The following is a 24,855-nucleotide window of genomic DNA, read 5'->3' as shown; positions in this document are numbered from 1 at the left end:
AGTTATTACTCCAGAGTCCTAAGATACATCTCACTAAATATATTCTGGTCGGCTATTTTTTCATTGCTGTTATTTCCAAAATGTAGGGATGAGATCTACCAATTTTTTTTGCATGTCAGCAGATTTAAATGGTCACAATCAGCTTTCGTCCTTATTTGACAAGGACTAAATTTTCTTCAGTATTTCTATTTTTAAGGTTTTACTATTTCTGATATATGTCTTCCTTACATAAATATAATACTACATAAAATGCAGATGAAAAAGAGAAACACCATTATTAAATCACCATTGGCCCAACTTTAGTTGTTTTGCTTTACTAGTAAAGCTCACATTTCCCTGTCATCCATAATATATTACCAGTCATACTTTCATAAAAGAAAAAAAATTCCAACTATTTGATGATTCTGTTATTTATCTAATCCCGTTTTTTAAAAAATGCTGTCTTTCTCCAGATTAACATACATACAGTAATATTTCAATTACATTTTACCTCAGTTAATATACTTTATTTCTCTAGAATAATGTAATTTCTTATCTTTTTACAAGGTTACTAATTGTGCCTAAATTTAATAAAGCTGACAAGTGATGTAACTATTTTGTCAATGTTTAAATGTTAACTTGTGTTTTTATATTTATTTATACATTTAAATAAAATATATACCATTTAATATTTTAAATTAACCATCTGAAGTCAGTATATCCCAGACAAGCCATTATAATAGAAAGACAACATTTAATGGAAATATACACTGTGGTATCTGCTGACTACATTATTAAGCCAAAAAAGAGATGCAGGAGGAACACTAATCCTGTAAATTTAAGAAATGTTGGTATTTTCCCACTGGAATTTTCTTAAAATTTTAACACTGAAATTTTCCCATTACTATTAGGTAAGTTATTTCTTTAGACTGCAGACTACTTAGAGGCAGTCTGCATAACTTGTTTATCTCAGGACACAACACAGCTGGTAAATAGCAGGTAACATGGACAAACAAAGGAATACATAACATGTAGTACCAAACCTTTATGATATATTCCAAAATTTCAGACTTAAATGGAAGTAATACCACTTATATTTTAAAATAGCTTCCAAAGTGAGTTCTGCAGAATATTAGTTTCACACACTATTCCTTGAAAAAGACTGGCTACACAATCAAGAAAGCTTGAAATATATTACGTACATATTCCTCTCTTGATGATTCATAATGCAAAGCAGTATATTTATTAAGTGCTGTGAGAAATCTTGTAGAAAATAAGCCTAGTTTCACTTTGTTAAACCCTGTTAACAAAAGCCAATTGATTATATTTTCCTTTTTTCACTCTACCACATATTAGCATTCTGATGGATTAGTTTTGGGAAATGGTGCTCTAGAAAAAGAGTAAAACTTTCCTTCTTCTTAAGGATCACATGGAAGTAAAGAGCATCTAATCACTTAAAAAAAAAGGATTAAACTTATATAATGTTAAAAACAAGACCAGAAACCAAATCCATTTAAAATAATGAACATTTATTTATAAATATATACCAATTCAGAAATAAGGTCAGACAGGGATGCACATAACTAGAAGGAGGATATGGAACACAAAAAGAGGAGAAGAATGTAGGAAAAGAAAGATAAAAAGAGGCATGGGGAAAAACAGAAACACTGAAGGAAGAAAGACAACAGAACTGATGAAAAGTAAGTATCAGACTCAACAAGATGTGATCAGTAGTAGTTGTTTTGCTTTGCTCTAAGGACAGATTACTGGTGAATTTAGAAGAGTCACCTAGGGCTTTCAAGTTCCTTTTTACTTAACAAAACAAAACAAAATAAAGTAGGTTATATCAAATGTTTGAGAGCAAGAAAGTTATAACTATTTCTCTTACTTAGAAGCCAAGCACATGTGCTAACAATGACAGAACAGAAAGGCAGAAAGGCCTAGGTCTTTAATGATACTCATTTATTCACTCAACAAATTATTTACTGAGCACTTAACTGCATGTCAGATACTGTTCTGGATACCTGGAATGCATCAGCGATAAAGAGAGACCACGATCCCTTTGTTAGTGGAGCCTATATTTTAGTTAGAGGAGACAAAATAAACTATAAACATAATAAACATAGTATGTGTCAAAGTGGCAAGTGCTGGGGGAGGGGGGAGAAAGGATAGAAGAGTAGGGTAAAATCGATCAAGTGTGTGAGGCATGGTTGGTGGCAACTTAAATAGATCAGAATGAAGCCAATGGTTAGAACACACATACTGAACAGGTACAATCTGAACTTGAAAGAGGTAAGGGAGTTAGCCATGCAGATACCTAGGAACAAAGAATTCTAGGAAGAGGGAGCAGGTAGTTGAAAGATCCTAAGGTGTGTACATGCCTGGAATGTTTGAGAAGCAGGAAAAAGGTCAGTGTGGCTAGAGCAGAGTGATTAAGGAGGATATGAGATCAAATAGGTAACAGGTGGGGTGGTACAGGTTCATGTAAGGTCTTATGGGACTCTGATTTTTGTTCTGAGTAAAATGAGGAGTGATTTGATCTTATGTTTTATGTTTTAACGTAAGTTACAACTTATGTTTTAAAAGTATCATTCTGGCTGCTATATTGAAAACTGAGTAGAGGTGCAGGATTGACCAAGGGAGACCAATTAATCAGGCGGCTACTGCAGTTAATTAAGACATCTAGACTAGAGCTGTCAGTAGAGTGGCAAGAAATGGTTGTATTCTTGATATCAGAAGGAAGCAATAGGATTTCCTGATGACTTGGATAATCTTCAATAGTTGCCTGTTGCCTACCTCCAAATTTCTTGATACAGAAGAATTAATTAGTGTATATTAACTGTATTTTGGGCCTCGTTGAGTTTTAAGTGCTTGGAATGAACACAATCAAAACTGATACACTTATACTTTAGAGATGAGGAAGAATGCAATGAAGTTAAGTAACTTGCCCAAGATCACAAAGATAGTGTGTAGTGGGATGCAGGATTCAACTGAGAAGAGATTTTAAATCCTGTACACTATTATTGTACTACTCTGAAATTTCTCAGTTTATATTTGTAGAAGTATATCCTTAACTATAAAATAAACTCAATTTGATCTTCAGGTAAGATGTGGAGCACTCGTAAGAAATCAAGCAGCAATCTTAGGGATACTCTTAATAGAAGCAGTTTCTGCTTACTTTACTGAGTGTGGCACAGGGGAGAACCTGGATACTTAATCACTCCCTTTGTCTTCCTAGGGTTTAATACCAGATGTTTATCCATTCGTTCAAAATAGTCATTTGGATTCTCTAAGTTGAACAAACAAATAAATATGTAAATGAATATTGTAGTATTGATAAAGTAATACAAAGAGAAATACTTCCCTGACCCACTGGGTCTGACTAGGTTGGGTACACCACAAGTATGCTTGCCTTAATGTTTAAATTTTTTAAAATGTAAGAAAATCATTTTAGAAAAGTCTGCTATTGGGAAACTAAGGAAAACGCAGGTTTAAAATCCTGTACAGATTAAAAATTAATGTGCAAAGGAGCTGATTAAATTTGGCTGGGATAGGAGAATTATGATTAGTGTCAAACTACAGAAATCATTTTAGTTCCTTTGCTTCTGTACCTTTAAGCCTCTATTTTCTTTAGCCATCTTTTCTAATGCAAAATGAACTACACCTTTTTTTTTTTTAACTGCAGTAAATTCCACTAAGGTTACATTTAACAAGTAACATTTATCAGTAAAAAAAATGTCTTCACACACTAGTCAAGTTTTAACTTTTCCTTAAAACTCTCCTCAGTGTTTCATACTGTATGAGGGTATGGTAAATACTATGCGACACAGTCAAGTTAGAAGAAGGGTAAATGTAGAATCAAATTATATGTCCTTGGTACAATAAATCTTCATTAAGTTACTTATCAAGAATGCCATCCAGAATAGTTCAAATTTACTCATAGAAAAATAGGACTTGATAGGGCTCTCAAAGAGTCATGTTTACACTTACAGGAAAGACTGAAAGAAATCAAGGTAGAGCATTATCTTCTTTTATTCTTAAAAATATTCTGTCTATGACCTCTCTTTAACAAAATCAATTCAAATATGCCTAACACAAACTTCTTCTGATGCAATTTAAATTCTTTTCCTGAGAAACTGCTGATTCTCACAGCAAAAATCCTATCTTTTAAGCCGTCTAATATAAGATTTTGAACTGCATATTCTTTAGCTTTTCTTACTGCAAATTCTTCAAAAGTGATTTTACTGTGACTTAATTTCTTGAAATCTAAACAATTTACTACTAAAAACCAGAAATAAGTTGCTTAAAAGTTTTAAAAACAATTTACACCCTAGATATACATATAGCAACCCCTAAAATCTGTCCTACCCACTTCAACTGCTGATTTCAAGCCAAAACAAAACAAAACAAAAATCTCATCAAATGAGAAAAATGTTTCAAGCCTAGATAACTTGCAACTTATGAACAGACCATGTTCTAAAAGTTGAGTCTTAAGATAGTTTCAAATTTGTGTTCTCACGTTTTCAGCACAGCAAGGAAGGAATAAACGTTAAGATTCTGGGAATGTGATTCTCCCCATCCATTCCCCTTCTAGTCTGCACAATGAAGACAAGTTTTCAAAGGTAAAGGAAACGTGTAAAATCAAGTAGTCCAAAGGAAGGTAAAACATATTTATTAGTCTTCAAGTATAAAATTAGTCAACTCAAGCAATGACTAATACTTCTGTACATTTGGGTCAAAACCAATGATGTAAAAATATGGAAGAGGGCATTAACTGCATTTTTCATTGTATTTTAATGCTATTCTTTCTTACAAGTAATAATTCAAAGTAAAAATTAATTTATACAAAATTATCCAACACAGTACAGGGATATGACATGACTTCTTAAGAACCTAAATAATGCTGAAGAGGTCTCACTTTTATCCAAATATTTTTATAAAATATTTATAAATGCTTCCCCTCCCATTTACAACTTTAATGGCTTCCTTGTACAAACTCAGCAGTTTCTTCTCTTTTCAACCACAGCTATGATATAGTCATACTTTTCCCAACTAGCACATGCCCTTATGTTCCTGCTTAGTATATATGAGCCACAAAAAAGGTTTTTTGTTAGACTGTATGTAAGGATTAATAAAAACAGAAAAAGTATAAGCAGCATTGTGTTGCTGAAATTTTCTTAATAACACTTTAAAGCATTCTTTATAAAAGCCATGATACTTTGAAAAAAATGAATCATTAAAACTTAGTTATGCATATATTAGAAAGAGGTATGAATAATAAAATATAGTTGTCTAGAATTACCTTTCAAGAGCTGCTCTCCGTTTTTCTACAAATTCAGTGGATGATGAATCTTCTTTTCCCACTTTGACCTTGGTCATGCCTTTGAAGAAATTGAATGAGACTCATGATGATTTTATATTACTGTGAAAGTCTTTTATAATCATTTCTGTGTAATTTAAAAAATACTTTATATCTGAACTTGACAAAAGAAAAAAAGCTCCTGAATATGTTACTGGTGTCTTATTAAAAAGGCAAAACTTTTTGAGGAATTAAAACTCATATGATGTGTTAACATCTCTATTTGGTAAATACTTATGAGAGAAAAGATAAAGTAAAGTTGAGCTGTGACTGTAGTTCCCTGACCCCTAATTGCTCATTTATGTAAGAAAAAAAATTGTTGTTTACTACACTCCTGGTAAATTAAAATGTTTGGAATTCAATATGCATGTTTGAATTTAAAATCAGTGAGTGTACACTCAAGTAACATTTTCATTTCTTATAAGTAATAATTAAGGTTCTTCCTTATTTTGGGGACTAGAAAAACAAATGTAACCCACAAATTTGCTAAATGTTTTGCTGTGTTACAACCTCCAAGAACATGTTCATGCTAATTTATTATAGTTGGTTTTGTTAGAGTTGAAATAATAAGCTCTTTTGCAGAGAACTTTAAAACACAATTTCAAATTTAAAAGAATTAAAATCATGTTATTTCCGTATTGGCAATTTCAATCTTAACACTTTTAACTGCAGATTTTTTTCCTGTTCTTTTTCCTTTCAAAAATGGATTCTGTAGAAATGAAGTATTAATACATACTACAACATGGATAAATCTTAAAAATATACCAAGAGGCGGGGCAAGATGGCAGACTGGTGAGCTGTATGTTTTAGTTACTCCTCCAGGAAAGTAGGTAAAAAGCCAGGAACTGAGTGGACTGGACACCACAGAGCAATCTGTCTTTGGGCATACTTCATACAACACTCATGAAAACGTGGAACTGCTGAGATCAGCGAAATCTGTAAGTTTTTGCGGCCAGGGGACCCGCGCCCCTCCCTGCCAGGCTCAGTCCCGGGGGAGGAGGGGCTGTCAGCTCCAGGAAGGAGAAGGGAGAATTGCAGTGGCTGCTCTTACCGGAAACTCATTCTACTGATTCAAACTCCAACCATAGATAGACTGAGGCCAGACACCAGAGACTCTGAGAGCAGCCAGCCCAGCAGAGAGGAGACAGGCATAGAAAAAAAACAACACGAAAAACTCCAAAATAAAAGCAGAGGATTTTTGGAGTTCTGGTGAACACAGAAAGGGGAAGGGCGGAGATCAGGCCTTGAGGCGCATATGCAAATCCCGAAGCAAGGCTGATCTCTCTGCCCTGGGCACCTTTCCTTAATGGCCCTGGTTGCTTTGTCTATTAGCATTTCAATAACCCATTAGATCTCTGAGGAGGGCCGGTTTTTTTTTTTTTTTTTTTTTTTTTTTTTTAATCCTTTTTGCTTTTTCTAAAACAATTACTCTAAGAAGCTCAATACAGAAAGCTTCAAAGAATTGAAATTTGAGCACGTCAAGTCAAGAGCAGAACTAAGAGAGCTCTGAGACAAAAGGCAATAATCCAGTGGCTGAGAAAATTCACTAAACAACACAACTTCCCAAGAAAAGGGGGGTGTCCGCTCACAGCCACCATCCTGGTGGACAGGAAACACTCCTGCCCATCGCCAGCCCCATAGCCCAGAGCTGCCCCAGACAACCCAGTGTGACGGAAGTGCTTCAAATAACAGGCACACACCACAAAACTGGGCGTGGACATTAGCCTTCCCTGCAACCTCAGCTGAATGTCCCAGAGCTGGGAAGGGGGAGCAGTGTGAATTAACAGAGCCCCATTCAGCCATCATTTGAGCAGACTGAGAGCCTCCCAACACAGCCCAGCAGCCCAGAACTGTCCTGGGGGGACGGCACTCACCTGTGACATAGCACAGTCATCCCTCAACAGAGGACCCGGGGTGCACAGCCTGGAAGAGGGGCCCACTTGCAAGTCTCAGGAGCCATACGCCAATACCAAAGACTTGTGGGTCAGTGGCAGAGACAAACTGTGGCAGGACTGAACTGAAGGATTAGACTATTGCAGTAGCTTTAAAACTCTAGGATCATCAGGGAGATTTGATTGTTAGGGCCACCCCCCCTCCCCGACTGCCCAGAAACACGCCCCACATACAGGGCAGGCAACACCAACTACACACGCAAGCTTGGGACACCAATTGGGCCCCACAAGACTCACTCCCCCACTCACCAAAAAGGCTAAGCAGGGGAGATCTGGCTTGTGGAGAACAGGTGGCTCGTGGACGCCACCTGCTGTTTAGTTAGGGAAAGTGTACTCCACGAAGCTGTAGATCTGATAAATTAGAGATAAGGACTTCAACTGGTCTACAAACCCTAAAAGAACCCTATCAAGGTCAGCAAATGCCACGAGGCCAAAAACAACAGAAAATTATAAAGCATATGAAAAAACCAGACGATATGGATAACCCAAGCCCAAGCACCCAAATCAAAAGACCAGAAGAGACACACCTAGAGCAGCTACTCAAAGAACTAAAGATGAACAATGAGACCCTAGTACGGGATATGAAGGAAATCAAGAAGACCCTAGAAGAGCATAAAGAAGACATTGCAAGACTAAATAAAAAAATGGATGATCTTATGGAAATTAAAGAAACTGTTGACCAAATTAAAAAGATTCTGGACACTCATAGTACAAGACTAGAGGAAGTTGAACAACGAATCAGTGACCTGGAAGATGACAGAATGGAAAATGAAAACATAAAAGAAAGAATGGGGAAAAAAATTGAAAAACTCGAAATGGACCTCAGGGATATGATAGATAATATGAAACGTCCGAATATAAGACTCATTGGTGTCCCAGAAGGGGAAGAAAAGGGTAAAGGTCTAGGAAGAGTATTCAAAGAAATTGTTGGGGAAAACTTCCCAAATCTTCTAAACAACATAAATACACAAATCATAAATGCTCAGCGAACTCCAAATAGAATAAATCCAAAAAAAACCCACTCCGAGACATATACTGATCACACTGTCAAACATAGACGAGAAGGAGCAAGTTCTGAAAGCAGCAAGAGAAAAGCAATTCACCACATACAAAGGAAACAGCATAAGACTAAGTAGTGACTACTCAGCAGCCACCATGGAGGCGAGAAGGCAGTGGCACGATATATTTAAAATTCTGAGAGGAATTTCCAGCCAAGAATACTTTATCCAGCAAAGCTCTCCTTCAAATTTGAGGGAGAGCTTAAATTTTTCACAGACAAAGAAATGCTGAGAGAATTTGCTAACAAGAGACCTGCCCTACTGGAGATACTAAAGGGAGCCCTACAGACAGAGAAACAAAGACAGGACAGAGAGACTTGGAGAAAGGTTCAGTACTAAAGAGATTCGGTATGGGTACAATAAAGGATATTAATAGAGAGAGGGAAAAATATGGCAAACATAATCCAAAGGATAAGATGGCCGATTCAAGAAATGCCTTCACGGTTTTAACGTTGAATGTAAATGGATTAAACTCCCCAATTAAAAGATATAGATTCGCAGAATGGATCAAAAAAAATGAACCATCAATATGTTGCATACAAGAGACTCATCTTAGACACAGGGACACAAAGAAACTGAAAGTGAAAGGATGGAAAAAAATATTTCATGCAAGCTACAGCCAAAAGAAAGCAGGTGTAGCAATATTAATCTCAGATAAAATAGACTTCAAATGCAGGGATGTTTTGAGAGACAAAGAAGGCCACTACATACTAATAAAAGGGGCAATTCAGCAAGAAGAAATAACAATCGTAAATGTCTATGCACCCAATCAAGGTGCCACAAAATACATGAGAGAAACATTGGCAAAACTAAAGGAAGCAATTGATGTTTCCACAATAATTGTGGGAGACTTCAACACATCACTCTCTCCTATAGATAGATCAACCAGACAGAAGACCAATAAGGAAATTGAAAACCTAAACAATCTGATAAATGAATTAGATTTAACAGACATCTACAGGACATTACATCCCAAATCACCAGGATACACATACTTTTCTAGTGCTCACGGAACTTTCTCCAGAATAGATCATATGCTGGGACATAAAACAAGCCTCAATAAATTTAAAAAGATTGAAATTATTCAAAGCACATTCTCTGACCACAATGGAATACAATTAGAAGTCAATAACCATCAGAGACTTAGAAAATTCACAAATACCTGGAGGTTAAACAACACACTCCTAAACAATCAGTGGGTTAAAGAAGAAATAGCAAGAGAAATTGCTAAATATATATAGACGAATGAAAATGAGAACACAACATACCAAAACCTATGGGATGCAGCAAAAGCAGTGCTAAGGGGGAAATTTATAGCACTAAACGCATATATTAAAAAGGAAGAAAGAGCCAAAATCAAAGAACTAATGGATCAACTGAAGAAGCTAGAAAATGAACAGCAAACCAATCCTAAACCAAGTACAAGAAAAGAAATAACAAGGATTAAAGCAGAAATAAATGACATAGAGAACAAAAAAACAATAGAAAGGATAAATATCACCAAAAGTTGGTTCTTTGAGAAGATCAACAAGATTGACAAGCCCCTAGCTAGATTGACAAAATCAAAAAGAGAGAAGACCCATATAAACAAAATAATGAATGAAAAAGGTGACATAACTGCAGATCCTGAAGAAATTAAAAAAATTATAAGAGGATATTATGAACAACTGTATGGCAACAAACTGGATAATGTAGAAGAAATGGACAATTTCCTGGAAACATATGAACAACCTAGACTGACCAGAGAAGAAATAGAAGACCTCAACCAACCCATCACAAGCAAAGAGATCCAATCAGTCATCAAAAATCTTCCCACAAATAAATGCCCAGGGCCAGATGGCTTCACAGGGGAATTCTACCAAACTTTCCAGAAAGAACTGACACCAATCTTACTCAAACTCTTTCAAAACATTGAAAAAAATGGAACACTACCTAACTCATTTTATGAAGCTAACATCAATCTAATACCAAAACCAGGCAAAGATGCTACAAAAAAGGAAAACTACCGGCCAATCTCCCTAATGAATATAGATGCAAAAATCCTCAACAAAATACTTGCAAATCGAATCCAAAGACACATTAAAAAAATCATACACCATGACCAAGTGGGGTTCATTCCAGGCATGCAAGGATGGTTCAACATAAGAAAAACAATCAATGTATTACAACACATTAAAAACTCGAAAGGGAAAAATCAATTGATCATCTCAATAGATGCTGAAAAAGCATTTGACAAAATCCAACATCCCTTTTTGATAAAAACACTTCAAAAGGTAGGAATTGAAGGAAACTTCCTCAACATGATAAAGAGCATATATGAAAAACCCACAGCCAGCATAGTACTCAATGGTGAGAGACTGAAAGCCTTCCCTCTAAGATCAGGAACAAGACAAGGATGCCCGCTATCACCACTGTTATTCAACATTGTGCTGGAAGTGCTAGCCAGGGCAATCCGGCAAGACAAAGAAATAAAAGGCATCCAAATTGGAAAAGAAGAAGTAAAACTGTCATTGTTTGCAGATGATATGATCTTATATCTAGAAAACCCTGAGAAATCAACGATACACCTACTAGAGCTAATAAACAAATTTAGCAAAGTAGCGGGATACAAGATTAATGCACATAAGTCAGTAATGTTTCTATATGCTAGAAATGAACAAACTGAAGAGACACTCAAGAAAAAGATACCATTTTCAATAGCAACTAAAAAAATCAAGTACCTAGGAATAAACTTAACCAAAGATGTAAAAGACCTATACAAAGAAAACTACATAACTCTACTAAAAGAAATAGAAGGGGACCTTAAAAGATGGAAAAATATTCCATGTTCATGGATAGGAAGGCTAAATGTCATTAAGATGTCAATTCTACCCAAACTCATCTACAGATTCAATGCAATCCCAATCAAAATTCCAACAACCTACTTTGCAGACTTGGAAAAGCTAGTTATCAAATTTATTTGGAAAGGGAAGATGCCTCGAATTGCTAAAGACACTTTAAAAAAGAAAAACGAAGTGGGAGGTCTTACACTCCCTGACTTTGAAGCTTATTATAAAGCCACAGTTGCCAAAACAGCATGGTACTGGCACAAAGATAGACATATAGATCAATGGAATCGAATTGAGAATTCAGAGATAGACCCTCAGATCTATGGCCGACTGATCTTTGATAAGGCCCCCAAAGTCACCGAACTGAGCCATAATGGTCTTTTCAACAAATGGGGCTGGGAGAGTTGGATATCCATATCCAAAAGAATGAAAGAGGACCCCTACCTCACCCCCTACACAAAAATTAACTCAAAATGGACCAAAGATCTCAATATAAAAGAAAGTACCATTAAACTCCTAGAAGATAATGTAGGAAAACATCTTCAAGACCTTGTATTAGGAGGCCACTTCCTAGACTTTACACCCAAAGCACAAGCAACAAAAGAGAAAATAGATAAATGGGAACTCCTCAAGCTTAGAAGTTTCTGCACCTCAAAGGAATTTCTCAAAAAGGTAAAGAGGCAGCCAACTCAATGGGAAAAAATTTTTGGAAACCATGTATCTGACAAAAGACTGATATCTTGCATATACAAAGAAATCCTACAACTCAATGACAATAGTACAGACAGCCCAATTATAAAATGGGCAAAAGATATGAAAAGACAGTTCTCTGAAGAGGAAATACAAATGGCCAAGAAACACATGAAAAAATGTTCAGCTTCACTAGCTATTAGAGAGATGCAAATTAAGACCACAATGAGATACCATCTAACACCGGTTAGAATGGCTGCCATTAAACAAACAGGAAACTACAAATGCTGGAGGGGATGTGGAGAAATTGGAACTCTTATTCATTGTTGGTGGGACTGTATAATGGTTCAGCCACTCTGGAAGTCAGTCTGGCAGTTCCTTAGAAAACTAGAGATAGAGCTACCATTCGATCCAGCGATTGCACTTCTCGGGATATACCCGGAAGATCGGAAAGCAGTGACACGAACAGATATCTGCACGCCAATGTTCATAGCAGCATTATTCACAATTGCCAAGAGATGGAAACAACCCAAATGTCCATTAACAGATGAGTGGATAAATAAAATGTGGTATATACACACGATGGAATACTACGCGGCAGTAAGAAGGAATGATCTGGTGAAACATATGACAACATGGATGAACCTTGAAGACATAATGCTGAGCGAAATAAGCCAGGCACAAAAAGAGAAATATTATATGCTACCACTAATGTGAACTTTGAAAAATGTAAAACAAATGGTTTATAATGTAGAATGTAGGGGAACTAGCAGTAGAGAGCAATTAAGGAAGGGGGAACAATAATCCAAGAAGAACAGATAAGCTATTTAACGTTCTGGGGATGCCCAGAAATGACTATGGTCTGTTAATTTCTGATGGATGTAGTAGGAACAAGTTCACTGAAATGTTGCTATAGTATGTAACTTTCTTGGGGTAAAGTAGGAACATGTTGGAAGTTAAGCAGTTATCTTAGGTTAGTTGTCTTTTTCTTACTCCCTTGCTATGGTCTCTTTGAAATGTTCTTTTATTGTATGTTTGTTTTCTTTTTAACTTTTTTTTTCATACAGTTGATTTGAAAAAAGAAGGGAAAGTTAAAAAAAAAAAAAAAAAAAAAAGAAAAAAGACAAACAAGGAAAAAAAAAAAAAAACAAAAAACGATGTAGTGCCCCCTTGAGGAGCCTGTGGAGAATGCAGGGGTATTCGCCTACCCCACCTCCATGGTTGCTAACATGACCACTGACATAGGGGACTGGTGGTTTGATGGGTTGAGCCCTCTACCATAAGTTTTACCCTTGGGAAGACGGTTGCTGCAAAGGAGAGGCTAGGCCTCCCTGTATTTGTGCCTAAGAGTCTCCTCCTGAATGCCTCTTTGTTGCTCAGATGTGGCCCTCTCTCTCTGGCTAAGCCAACTTGAAAGGTGAAATCACTGCCCTCCCCCCTACGTGGGATCAGACACCCAGGGAAGTGAATCTCCCTGGCAACGTGGAATATGACTCCCGGGGAGGAATGTAGACCCGGCATCGTGGGATGGAGAACATCTTCTTGACCAAAAGGGGGATGTGAAAGGAAATGAAATAAGCTTCAGTGGCAGAGAGATTCCAAAACGAGCCGAGAGATCACTCTGGTGGGCACTCTTACGCACACTTTAGACAACCTTTTTTAGGTTCTAAAGAATTGGGGTAGCTGGTGGTGGATACCTGAAACTATCAAACTACAACCCAGAACCCATGAATCTCGAAGACAGTTGTATAAAAATGTAGCTTATGAGGGGTGACAATGGGATTGGGAAAGCCATAAGGACCACACTCCACTTTGTCTAGTTTATGGATGGATGAGTAGAAACAAAGGGGACGGAAACAAACAGACAAAGGTACCCGGTGTTCTTTTTTACTTCAATTGCTCTTTTTCACTCTAATTATTATTCTTGTTATTTTTGTGTGTGTGCTAATGAAGGTGTCGGGGATTGATTTAGGTGATGAATGTACAACTATGTAATGGTAGTGTAAACAATCGAAAGTAAGATTTGTTTTGTATGACTGCGTGGTATGTGAATATATCTCAATAAAATGAAGATTAAAAAAAAAAAAAAAAAAAAAAAAATATACCAAGAAAAAGAAGCCTGTCACCAAAGATCACATACTATATGATTCCATTTATATGAAAATTTCCAAAAATAGGCAAATCTGTAGCAAAAGAAAGTCAATTAGTGGTTGCCTAGCGCTGGGGGTTATGAGTAGACTGGGGTGACAGCTGAAGGGACAGAGCTTCTTTTTGGAGTAACGAAAACTTTCTAAAATTAACTGTGATGGATGCATAACTCTTTGAATATACTAAAACCCACTGAATTATATACTTTAAGTGGCTCAATCATGGGGTATGTGAATTATCTCAACAAAGCTTTTAAAAAATAGATTCTGTAATGCAAATTATAAATCCATTCAATAATTTAATTAGGTTGGTACATTTGGTGAATAACTAACATATATCACCAATTAATGTCTTGTTTAAAATAATACCACTGAAAAATACAATGGTTTGAAAAAGAAAACCCAAATACCTAAAATTACCTATCTTGACTGCACTACCAGTTGTGGGATGTTTATTATTTCACATCTTCTGTTGCCCTGAAATAATCTCACCATTATATAGTTCTTTCCTTCTTTTTTCTTTACTGAAGTCAAGGGTCTTCTACTCATGCTACTTCCTGGAGGTAACCATTATTTGTTACCATGGCAAAAATACAACTTAACCCTAACTAGTTAACTATTAAAACTTTCGACCCTGTTGTAGATAATTTCTGACAGCTCACATGGAATAGTGTCTCTGTGTCAACCACAGCCGTATAAAAGTGGTAACAGTTATGTGCTACCTAAAAGGGTCCTCTTCTTCTCGTGGTAGGTATAGTTTCTCAGAAAAGAGGAGAGGTTATTACTACTCTTATTTCCATATCCCCACTAGTGATTTATTTGAAAACCACTAGCTGTGTCATTAAGAGACTCCCACCCACCTTTTAAATTTTTCTTATTTATTTCTATTTAAAAAAATGTGGGGGACAATATAGGATTTATAGGCTATTGTATCTCTCCTTGACTGACTGCCAAGAAGTTCGGACACCAATTTGTTACCCACCTTTAATGATTGTTCAATACTTTGGGCATACATTTTGGGAAACTTGTTTTACTTGGCTTCATCTTACTATTTTCCCACAGTTACTTTTCCTGCTAATTTATACATACATATATATATACACACACACACATATACATTACTACTATATTATATGTATTTTCAAGTTGCCTCAAATTATTTTTGGAATGAACTGGTATAGAAATAAATAATTAGTAAACAATTTAATAGATTTTAAGTGTATCCTGACAGGCAAAAGAGCATTAGAATATTTTTAAAGACTGGAACAGTGAATCTTGTGGTGGACAACGTCCATGATTAACTGTACAAATATTAAAAAGTTCCTTCATGAACTAGAACAAATGTACAACATTATTACAAGGAGTTAATAACAGAGGGGTGTATGGGAGAAAACATACCTTTTGCAAACCAGAGACTATAGTTAACGGAAGTATTTTAATACTTTTTCATCAACAGTAACAAATGTACTACACCAATACTATGGGTCAATAATGGGGGGAATAAGGGGTATGGGAGGATTTGGGTTTTCTTTTTTATTTTTATTTCTTTTCTGGAATAATGAAAATGTTCTAAAATTGATCATGGGGTTGTATGCAAAACTATGTGATGATAACTGTGAGCCAGTGATTGTATACTTTGGATGGTTTGTATGGTGTGTGAATATATCTCAATAAAAATGCATTAAAAAAAAAAAAAAAGCCAAAGGAAAGTTCTTGGTTGAATCTCCACTCTGCTCTCCCTGGAGATCAGATCTGAAGTACTTGGTTAGCAAAGGAAGCAGCTATGTTGGGAGAAGGAAGGTCAGCATGGCAGAGTATCAGATAATCAAATGTTACTGGGCTGATGACTGGGGCAAAGGCTGAAGGGTGTGATCATCATGGACCTTTGTGTGATTTGTACTTCTAATTTTACAATGTCCTCTGTGACAGTCCAGCTCCCTAAATCAGGGTTCAGTCAACTACAGCCCATTGGCCATCACCCACTCCCACCTGTTTTTGCACAAAGTTTATTGGGACATAGTGTAGTGGATTTAATGGGGCCCCCAAAAGACATGTCCACATCCTAATCCCTCCCCCCACTCCACGCCACTGCCAACCCACTGGAACCAATAATTGTGAACTTATTTGGAATAAGGTTCTTTGCTGATATACAGTGAAGGATCTCTTGATATGACCATCCTGGGTTATCCAGGTGAGTCCTAATACAACAAGAGTCCTAAGGAAATACAGAGGAGACACATATAAGGAAGAGAAGACCATATGAAGAAAGAAGCAAAGATTGGAGTGATGCAGCCACAGGCCCAGGAACACTGAGAGTCAGGAGAATCCAGAAGTGGAAGGAAGGGTTCAGTCCAATAGGTTTCAGAATTAGAATGGACCTTGATTTTGGAATTTAGGCCCCCAGAACTGTGAGAAAATAAATTACTGTTGTTTTAAGTAGCCCCCCCACCCCCCGCAAAACAAACAAACAAACAAAAAAAAAACACAAAAAACTGGGGAACAATATCAAATATTTAAGTGATTGCATCTCTCCTTGGCTGACTGCCAAGAAGTTCAGCAATCAATTTGTTACCCACTTTTAATAACTGTTCAAGATTTTATGCATACATTTTGGGAAACTTGTTTTACTTGGTTTCATCTATTTTCCCAGTTACTTTTGCTGCTAATTTCTCTCTCTTTTTCTCTCTCTCTCTACAATTTTTACTACAGTACTGTACGTATTTTCAAGTTGTCTCAAATTTTTTTTGGAATGAAGTGGTATATAAGTAATTTATAAACAATTTAATAGATCTTAAGTGTATACTGACAGACAATAGAACATTAGAATATTTTCAGAGATTGAAATTTTTTCAATTTTAGGTAAAAAATAAAAATAAACCATAATTGTACTGAAATACGTATTCTGAAATTAAATGGCAGACTAGAACAATGGTTAGGAGTAAAAGCTCTGAAGTAAGACAGTCTACATTCAAAGCTCAACTCTGCTACTTAGTAGCTCTATGGACATGTTAAATAACCTTGATGAACTATAGATTCCTTATCTATTAAACAAGGACAATAATAAATAACCTGAAAAAGTGGCTGTGAGGATTAAATGAGAGAATGCAGGTAAAGTACTTAGCACAGTATCTTAGAAGAGCAATTATTCAGTCAATGTGGTTATTCCTTTAATTCAAGTGGTAGTCTTATAACTTAATGGACTACCCTGGCCATGTACCTGGATAATATGAACATAAATGTATCACTGTACCTTACTACCCTTTGATGGCTGTCAGAATCAATAACAGAAGGATTCACTTAGGATTTATTTCTAGTATTTTGAGATGTCATGTGCTACTTTTTATATTGCAATAATTTGTGAAAACTGAAGATTATTAAGGCAAAAAGTTAGATGAGAATAATAATTTGCTGTTTGTCCTCTTTGGATATATAAAAATTGTTGTATAATTTAAAAGCAAAGAAAAAAGATATAAACAGAAGACAAAATAATAAATAGTTTATGAAAAAGGAAACTAAAGTTCCCTACATAGATGGTAGGATGCTACTGGAATAGTTCAAAAAAGAAAGAAATAAGATTATTAGCTAGACAGTGGTTTTCAAATTGTGCTATGGGATACATTAAGAATTTCTGAGACCCTTTCAGGAGTATCACAAGGTCTAAACTATTTTCATAAGATACATAAGAATAAATATTAACTTGTCTTTTTCACGCTCATTCTCTCCTGAGAGTTTGGTTAAATTTTACAAAAGTTATATGATGTGTTATGTCATATAGTGCAGAAGAACAGCTATCTTCTATTAAGCCAGAAATCAAAAATATTGCAAAAATTATTTAAAAAGCACAATCCACTCTTATTACTAATTTTCTTCCTTTACAAAAATTATTTTTCACATGAGTTTATTATTGTTATTTTTAATTAATAATTTAAAAATTTAGTTAAGAAATTTAAAAAAACTTGCTTTAATTTCCAATATAGCAAAAGCCAACAGATATAGCCCACGTAAACAAAAGCTCTTTAGGGTTCTCAATAAATTTTAAGAATGTAAAGGGGACTGGAAACCAAAAAGTGTAGAATCACTCAACTAGATTATGAATTATAAGAGAAAAAAATATAACAAATCCCTGTAAATATATCAGATTTTAAAATCATAAAAGCTAAGAAATAAAAATGTTTATAAGCCAAATGTTTGAAAAAGTGAAAACAATAAAGATCAGCAAAATTCACTTTTAAACATATTTTTGGAATAACAATGTTAAGTACAAAGAAAAATAAATAAGGTAAACTAGAAACCTATGACTGAAAAAAAATTACAAAATTTTAAAACATGATATCTTTTAATTAGGTATCTTTTAAAACATGATAGATTTCTTTTAATGGTGGGACAATGGAGATTTCCCTCCTCTTATAATTTTCTGCATTTTCTTAACTAAGCCTTTATTCCTTGTACGTAGAAATGTTTTTAAAATTTAAATTGAGGTAAGAAATTAACTAAGAAAAATTTAAATAGTAAGAAGTATTATACATGATGCTAGATCAAATCTTCTTTTTGGACAATATGTAACTGAGGGCCAAACAGCTCCATCCCTTAAAAAAATGCGCTATATTTAAAGTATCCTCTGTGTGTGACTCAGTAAAATGGTACTCTACTGGCTTTAAAAGGTTAAGTTTTCCAATTGCTTTCAATTTGGCAAATTCTGATCCAATATTTAACATTACTGTATTATAGAAATTAAAATCTTCAGGTATTCAAAAATAAAACTACTGGCTATATATACTATAACTGTTAAGTTAGCAGTGAATGATTATGGAATCTACAGTCTATAAAGCTGAAGCTGAATAAAAGTAACAAAAATTTTATTTTTTTAGATTCATGCTTACCTACTATACTCTTTTCTGGAGCTGGTGGCACAATATAACCAACATGTAAATACTTGCTTGCTAATTTGCTATGCAAGCCAAGAAAGTCACTGAATCTTCTTTTAACAGAAAATTCACTCTTACTGAACATGGAAAGGGAAGTCTATGAATAAAGAAGAGGTATTTCAAATGTTGAATATTAAGCAATTATTTAAAAGTTAACAATATCATACACAATTATGAATACATACAAAATACACAATTATGGACACACACAATACCTAACTGTGTATACACATACACACATACTAGTCTACTCTGCAAAAGAATGTGATACATAGATTTGGAACAACTGAAGAAAAACCTTCATCAAAGGTTTTTTTTAACAGGAACTTAAGAAGGTAGAAAACATGTCTTTTATTCTATCCTTGAAATGTTTCACCTACTCTACCTATATTTATGCTAATGATTCTTAAGTTATTATCTCTGGCTCAGATCTCCTTCCGAGCGTCAGTCCTATATATCCAAATGTCCAAAGGACAACTCCACTTAAATCTCACTGGCACCTCAAACAAAAAATATTTTCTGTTGCTAGAACACAAGTTCCATGAGAGAAGGGCTCTTTGTCTATTTTGTTTACCACTATATGCCCAGTGCTTAGAATCAAGCCTGACCCCATGGTAGATGTAAATGAATTAATGAATCTCACTCCCATCCAGACTATGTTCTTCCCTGCATACGGCCTCCCTGTGTGGATCACTCCCATAACCATACAGTTCTACTAGCCAGTAATCTAGGCACCCCCCTCTCCTTCTTCCTCATCTCTTCCATTCAAGTCCCAGTGACTCTACTACCTACATAACTCAAGAAGTCATTTATTTCATTCACCTCAGAATTATTTCCTTTGTGTATTTAGGGCCATATTTTTCAAAGTTTCTGTCTGTATGTCCCAGGTCTGATGCTCCTCACTGATGGCTTCTAATGCTTTAAAAGCTTCTCCTTTGCCTGGACCATTACTCTCTGCTTCTTTGTATATTTTGTAATCTTTTGTTGAAACCGGGACATTTTGATATTTAACGTGTTATTGCTGGAATTTAGACTCTGAGGTATCTATCCATAGCTTGTATCCAGCTACTTGAATGACTGAGCAACCCCTGAATACCAGGAACTAACTAACAAACAAAAGGCAAAAAAAGAAAACTCCTTTCCTAGTGTCTGCAAATTGACCTGTGTGAATGCTCTTCTTCAGCACTTATCCATACAATGAGTTTAGAAAATAGCTCAAGGCCAAAGCATAAGGATTTATCAGATCCTTTCTGCACAGTGTCTGTCTTGAGCATGTGAGCATGGCCCTAGGAATTCCCCTGTTTACAGATACAAATGTTCCCTCTTCCCTAGGAAAGTTTCCCCTCAGTCCTGGGCACTAGACTGTATGTCCTACAGCCAGTAATCCTTTGCACCAGGCAGCCATGACTTGACTGCTCTGTGAGCTGCCTTCTTCAAGCAGGACAAGTTCTGGGACGGAGAGCCTGAGACAAGTATCTTGGTTCAGTGCCTCAAGCTGCCACCAGACAGACATGCTCTCAGAAGGTAGAACAAGGATTAACCCTGCTCCCTCCAGAACTGGGACCAGGGAATCACACTGGGAGCGCAGGCTGGTTCCAAACCAGTGAGGGGATGGGGCCGGCCAGGGCACCACAAGATCTTACTGCTTTTTGTCTTTTTCTTGATTTGGCACTCACCCTTTTACTGCAATCCTTTCACTGTTTTTTTGGAGCTTTGAGAAAGATGTGTCTGCTATTTCTTGCCAGTTGTTCAAAGCTTCTATGGGGGAACAGAGTCCTGAAGCTTCTCACTTTACCACCTTGAATAGACTATTTCCTTAGAATAAAATGTTACTTCTCACAGCTAGGATTGCTGCATCAGACTCCCTTTCTCTCGTAAGGTTTGAAGGCATACAATCCTTTAATAATTATAATGACATCTTAACTGGAAGTCCTGACCTCTATTTTGACCCTTCCAATTTATACTGAAGCCAGAGATATTTAAATACTAATGTAGTTGTGCCATACTCTTGTTTGCAACTCTTTAATGGCTCACCAGTATACCCTTAGGATGAAACCTCAAGTCCTTAATGTGGCTGTTCATGATATAAAAAGGCTCTGTGCCAAAAAATTTGATCATGCACCACTTCTTACAGATCCTGGAAAGCACAATGCTTTCTTGACTTTTGGCTTTTACACAAGCAAACCCTTCAGCCTAGAACAAGAATTCTCCTCCTTTCATCCCATCCCCCAAATCACTTCCCCCACCTCTGTCTTGGCTTACACACCAATTCTTCCAGGAAGCCTTTCCTTACCTGTCAGATCTGGGCTGGGTCCCTTCCTGCAAACTCTCACAGAACACTACCTACCCTTATGGCTCTTTATTGTAACTACCTCTTTGAAATCTTTACTAGATGGTACCTTTGTAAAGATAGGGATCACTTTAGCTGCTATGGACAATGCCAAGCACATGTGACAACTCAATATTTTTTGAAAAGAGCAAAAGGCTCACCTTTGTGGTCACCCTATATGCCATGTAAGCATTCATGCCATCACCTATAAGAGAATTCAGACAATACCGTTAAAAACCACAAGTTTAAAAATAAAAGGTACCATTTTAATATTGTAATCATGCATTTAATAAAGAAAAATAGTACATAACAACCAAACCAATTTAAAAAGAAAAGATACAAAATATACTATATAAATATTGACTCACCAACTTTTTCTGGATCTGACACACCAATTTCTATATCAAAAATATCTCCATTTGCTTCTTCTTCAATCTAGAAAATATAATTTTTTTGGTGTTATAGAACAGACTCCAATGTTTATTACAGTCACACCATTAAAAGCTATAATTTTTACCATCTATCTCCTATCAGGGTCACTGTCACATCATATAATTGAAAATGTCACTCAGCACTTCATTTATGAAAACAATAAAAGCTTTCATTTCCTGACTTTGAAAAAAAAATGCACAAAGACAGTAAGAAAAATATTTGTAGAAGTGACAGATAATCTTCACTTTTCATGAAGATTTTTTTTTCCCCTTGATAATGAACAAGTTTATCAGATTTTTCTTTTTTCTTTTAATTCATTTTGTTGAGATATGTTCCCATACCACACAGTCATACAAAACAAAGCATACATTCAATTGTTCACAGTACCATTACATAGTTGTGCATTCACCACAAAAATCAATCCCTGACACCTTCATTACCACACACACAGAAATAACAAGAATAAAAATTAAAGCGAAAAAGAGCAATTAAAGTAAAAAAGAACACTGGGTGCCTTTGTTTGTTTGTTTTCCTTCCCCCATTTCTCTACTCCTCTGTCCATAAACTAGACAGGGGAGTGTGGTCCATATGGCTTTTCCAAGTATCAGATTTTTCTTGAGCACAGGTTTTTCAGAGAAAGGGTGAGGGGGAGCACATAAAGGCCCTGAGCTCTTGGCCAAAGCAGCAGGCCAGAGAAGTAAAGGGAGGACAAAGCAGGGAGACAGGGCACATGGAAGATGTACTCCACCTCATTCACATTTGGTCTTGTGGGCCTCAGCAGGCTAGAATTCTCTGTCACTTTTACAAATGTGTTCTTACAACTCCTCAGATGCAGAAAAAAGTTTTAGTCTTCTGTACAAACACTGTGTAATTTTTTTGTTCTGTACACTAAACCTTTAGATTCAGATTGAAATATTAATCCATTAAGTATTATTAATATCAGCATTTTTCAAAGTTGTATCTCTACTCCTTAATAACCAGGAGGTAGCCATTACTTTTACCAGCAGAATCCTATATACCTGAAGAAATTATTCATAAAAGCAACTTTAGCATCATGATTTCTCTAACCTAGCGAATACACATTTTTTCTTTCAAGCCAATGAAAGCACTATAAAGCTCACTGAAAATAACAGTAAGTAGGAAAAATGATAACCCTATGAGACTACAGAGAAGAACTTTTAAATCTGTTGTAAATAAGAAATAAAAATAGCAGCTTTACCGGAAAGCTTTATTATTTCCAAGAAGAAAGCTCAGAGATAGCAAAATCTTTAATAGTCTAACACTATGTAAAAGAAAAATGAGTTTTCCTAATCATATTTAAAGGTTGCTCTCTTGTACAGAATTAAGTAAACATTATTTTAATTGTAACATACAGAAAAGTATATAAATCATAAGCATACATCTTGATAAACGTTCACAAAGTAAACACATCTGTGTAACGGGAACCTAGATCAAGAAACATTTATGCAGTAAGTACTCTTATTTCTGACATCTTTCCTTTAAAAAGGTTTGTGAGATTATTCATGTTGTTATAATTTTAACTTTTTAACCATAGTCATTTTTAATTGTCTATTTCTAAATGAATGACCTTTAAGTATGTAATTTGCCATTTATTTTAATTTCCATAAGTTTTCCTTCAAATTCACCTCATCAAAAATTGCTGTTAGATCATGAGACTATCCTCTTGACTAATATACATTCCTTGTTTTTAAAAATAAAGGGTAGATAGCAACCTTTAAGAATCAACTTATAGGTTTATCAGGATTTTATGCATGATTTTATCAAGGAAAATCACTCAAAATATCTCTTGACAATGATTAAAAGTTTTCAAAGCACTTTCATACATCATCTTATTTGACCATCATTAGAACCCTGAGAGCCAAATATTATCTCCTAAGATCACAAACGATAAGTTCCTTGACTTAAAAAAGTAAGTGACGTGTACTGGAGGAAAAATTAGATGCCAGATCCCCACCTCCTTTAGTTCAATGTTCTGTTCCCAAAATGTGTGAAGAGGATGTTAAGAGGGGAGCACAAGTCTTGTTATTTATGTATTAATTTTAGAGTAAAAACATTATGCATACCTCCTCCCTGGATCTATCGAAGATTACAGGAGCAGATATACTCTTTGATTCAATTCTGGGAGCAATGAGTGTAGTAGGGGTGACAGGGGTAACTGCAGGAGAAGGCTCTGAAGACAGAATAGGTTCCTTTTCTGGACTGTCCAAAGAAACTTCTTCCGTGGCTTCTAGACACAAATTAAACAAGTTAGCTGAGGGCACTGGCAGCAAATCCTCAATTTTCTATATAGCAGTTAATGAATTATATAAAATACATTGTATAATACCCACAAATAAATATCAAAATAGTTATTTTAAAATAATCCTTAAAAAATTATTTTATGAATCCTTCCTTAGTTGTTTACAATAAACTCGGTTTTAGGAAGAATTACATTAAGTCAATTTCTCTACATTACTAGCAGGGATAAGGCTAGGAGGAAAACAATGGTGTGGATAATTCCACATTAATTTGTGTTTGGACTTGTATCTTATTCTTGAGGTTACTTACCTTCCAAATCTTTTATTCAGATTAACATTATGATTATTTTATACAGATGAATATAAGTTTTATGGCAGAAGCTGCCTAGAACTCTCCCAAATGGGATTAATAATCTGTTACAAATAGCCTCCAAAGTTAGTAATCTAAAGAGGTTAACTGCCAGAGATAACTAGATATTAGTTGAACAGACTAATACGACACAAAGAAAACATATGTTTAGGTTTTAATTTTAATGCCCATTCACTTAAAAAAATCTCAAATTAAATATATTTAAAATCAAACTAAATAAAAGACTGTTTACAAACTATGTAACATTATGCTAAGTGCAATGAAGAAACACAAAGAAATGTAAAATATCATACCTGCCCTCAGGGAGCTTATTATCTAGTTGGGAAAACAAGACATAAGCATGTATAATGTTAAATAATAATAAAAGACTGAAATAAATGCCAAGAGAACAAACAAAAAAGAATGTTACAAGACAAGATGTTTAATTGCTATATAAACTACAGAACAAACACTACAATTTGCAATGAGATGGAAGACAATACTTTAAGGCTGGAGAAAACCAGAAATAGTTCAAGAGAAAGATGAGAG

At 35.4% G+C, this 24,855-nt stretch overlaps 1 protein-coding gene across 3 annotated transcripts in view; it reads right to left on the bottom strand.

Annotated features, from left to right (window-relative positions):
• Positions 1–24,855, bottom strand: part of SNX2 (sorting nexin 2) — a 69,754-nt gene that overhangs the window by 14,777 nt on the left and 30,122 nt on the right. For all 3 annotated transcript variants that reach the window (XM_037800875.1, XM_037800876.1, XM_037800877.1), the window contains 5 exons: positions 23,784–23,947; positions 21,636–21,702; positions 21,429–21,472; positions 18,894–19,035; positions 5,282–5,360 (listed from right to left, as the gene is read on the bottom strand). In XM_037800875.1, coding sequence (XP_037656803.1) covers positions 5,282–5,360; positions 18,894–19,035; positions 21,429–21,472; positions 21,636–21,702; positions 23,784–23,947 — 496 coding nt within the window. The remainder of the gene's footprint in view (positions 1–5,281; positions 5,361–18,893; positions 19,036–21,428; positions 21,473–21,635; positions 21,703–23,783; positions 23,948–24,855) is intronic.

The sequence above is a fragment of the Choloepus didactylus genome, chromosome 13 (assembly GCF_015220235.1).
Source record: "Choloepus didactylus isolate mChoDid1 chromosome 13, mChoDid1.pri, whole genome shotgun sequence".
In the NCBI taxonomy this organism is placed as follows: Eukaryota; Metazoa; Chordata; class Mammalia; order Pilosa; family Megalonychidae; genus Choloepus; species Choloepus didactylus.
This window is presented reverse-complemented; position numbering and strand designations above follow the sequence as displayed.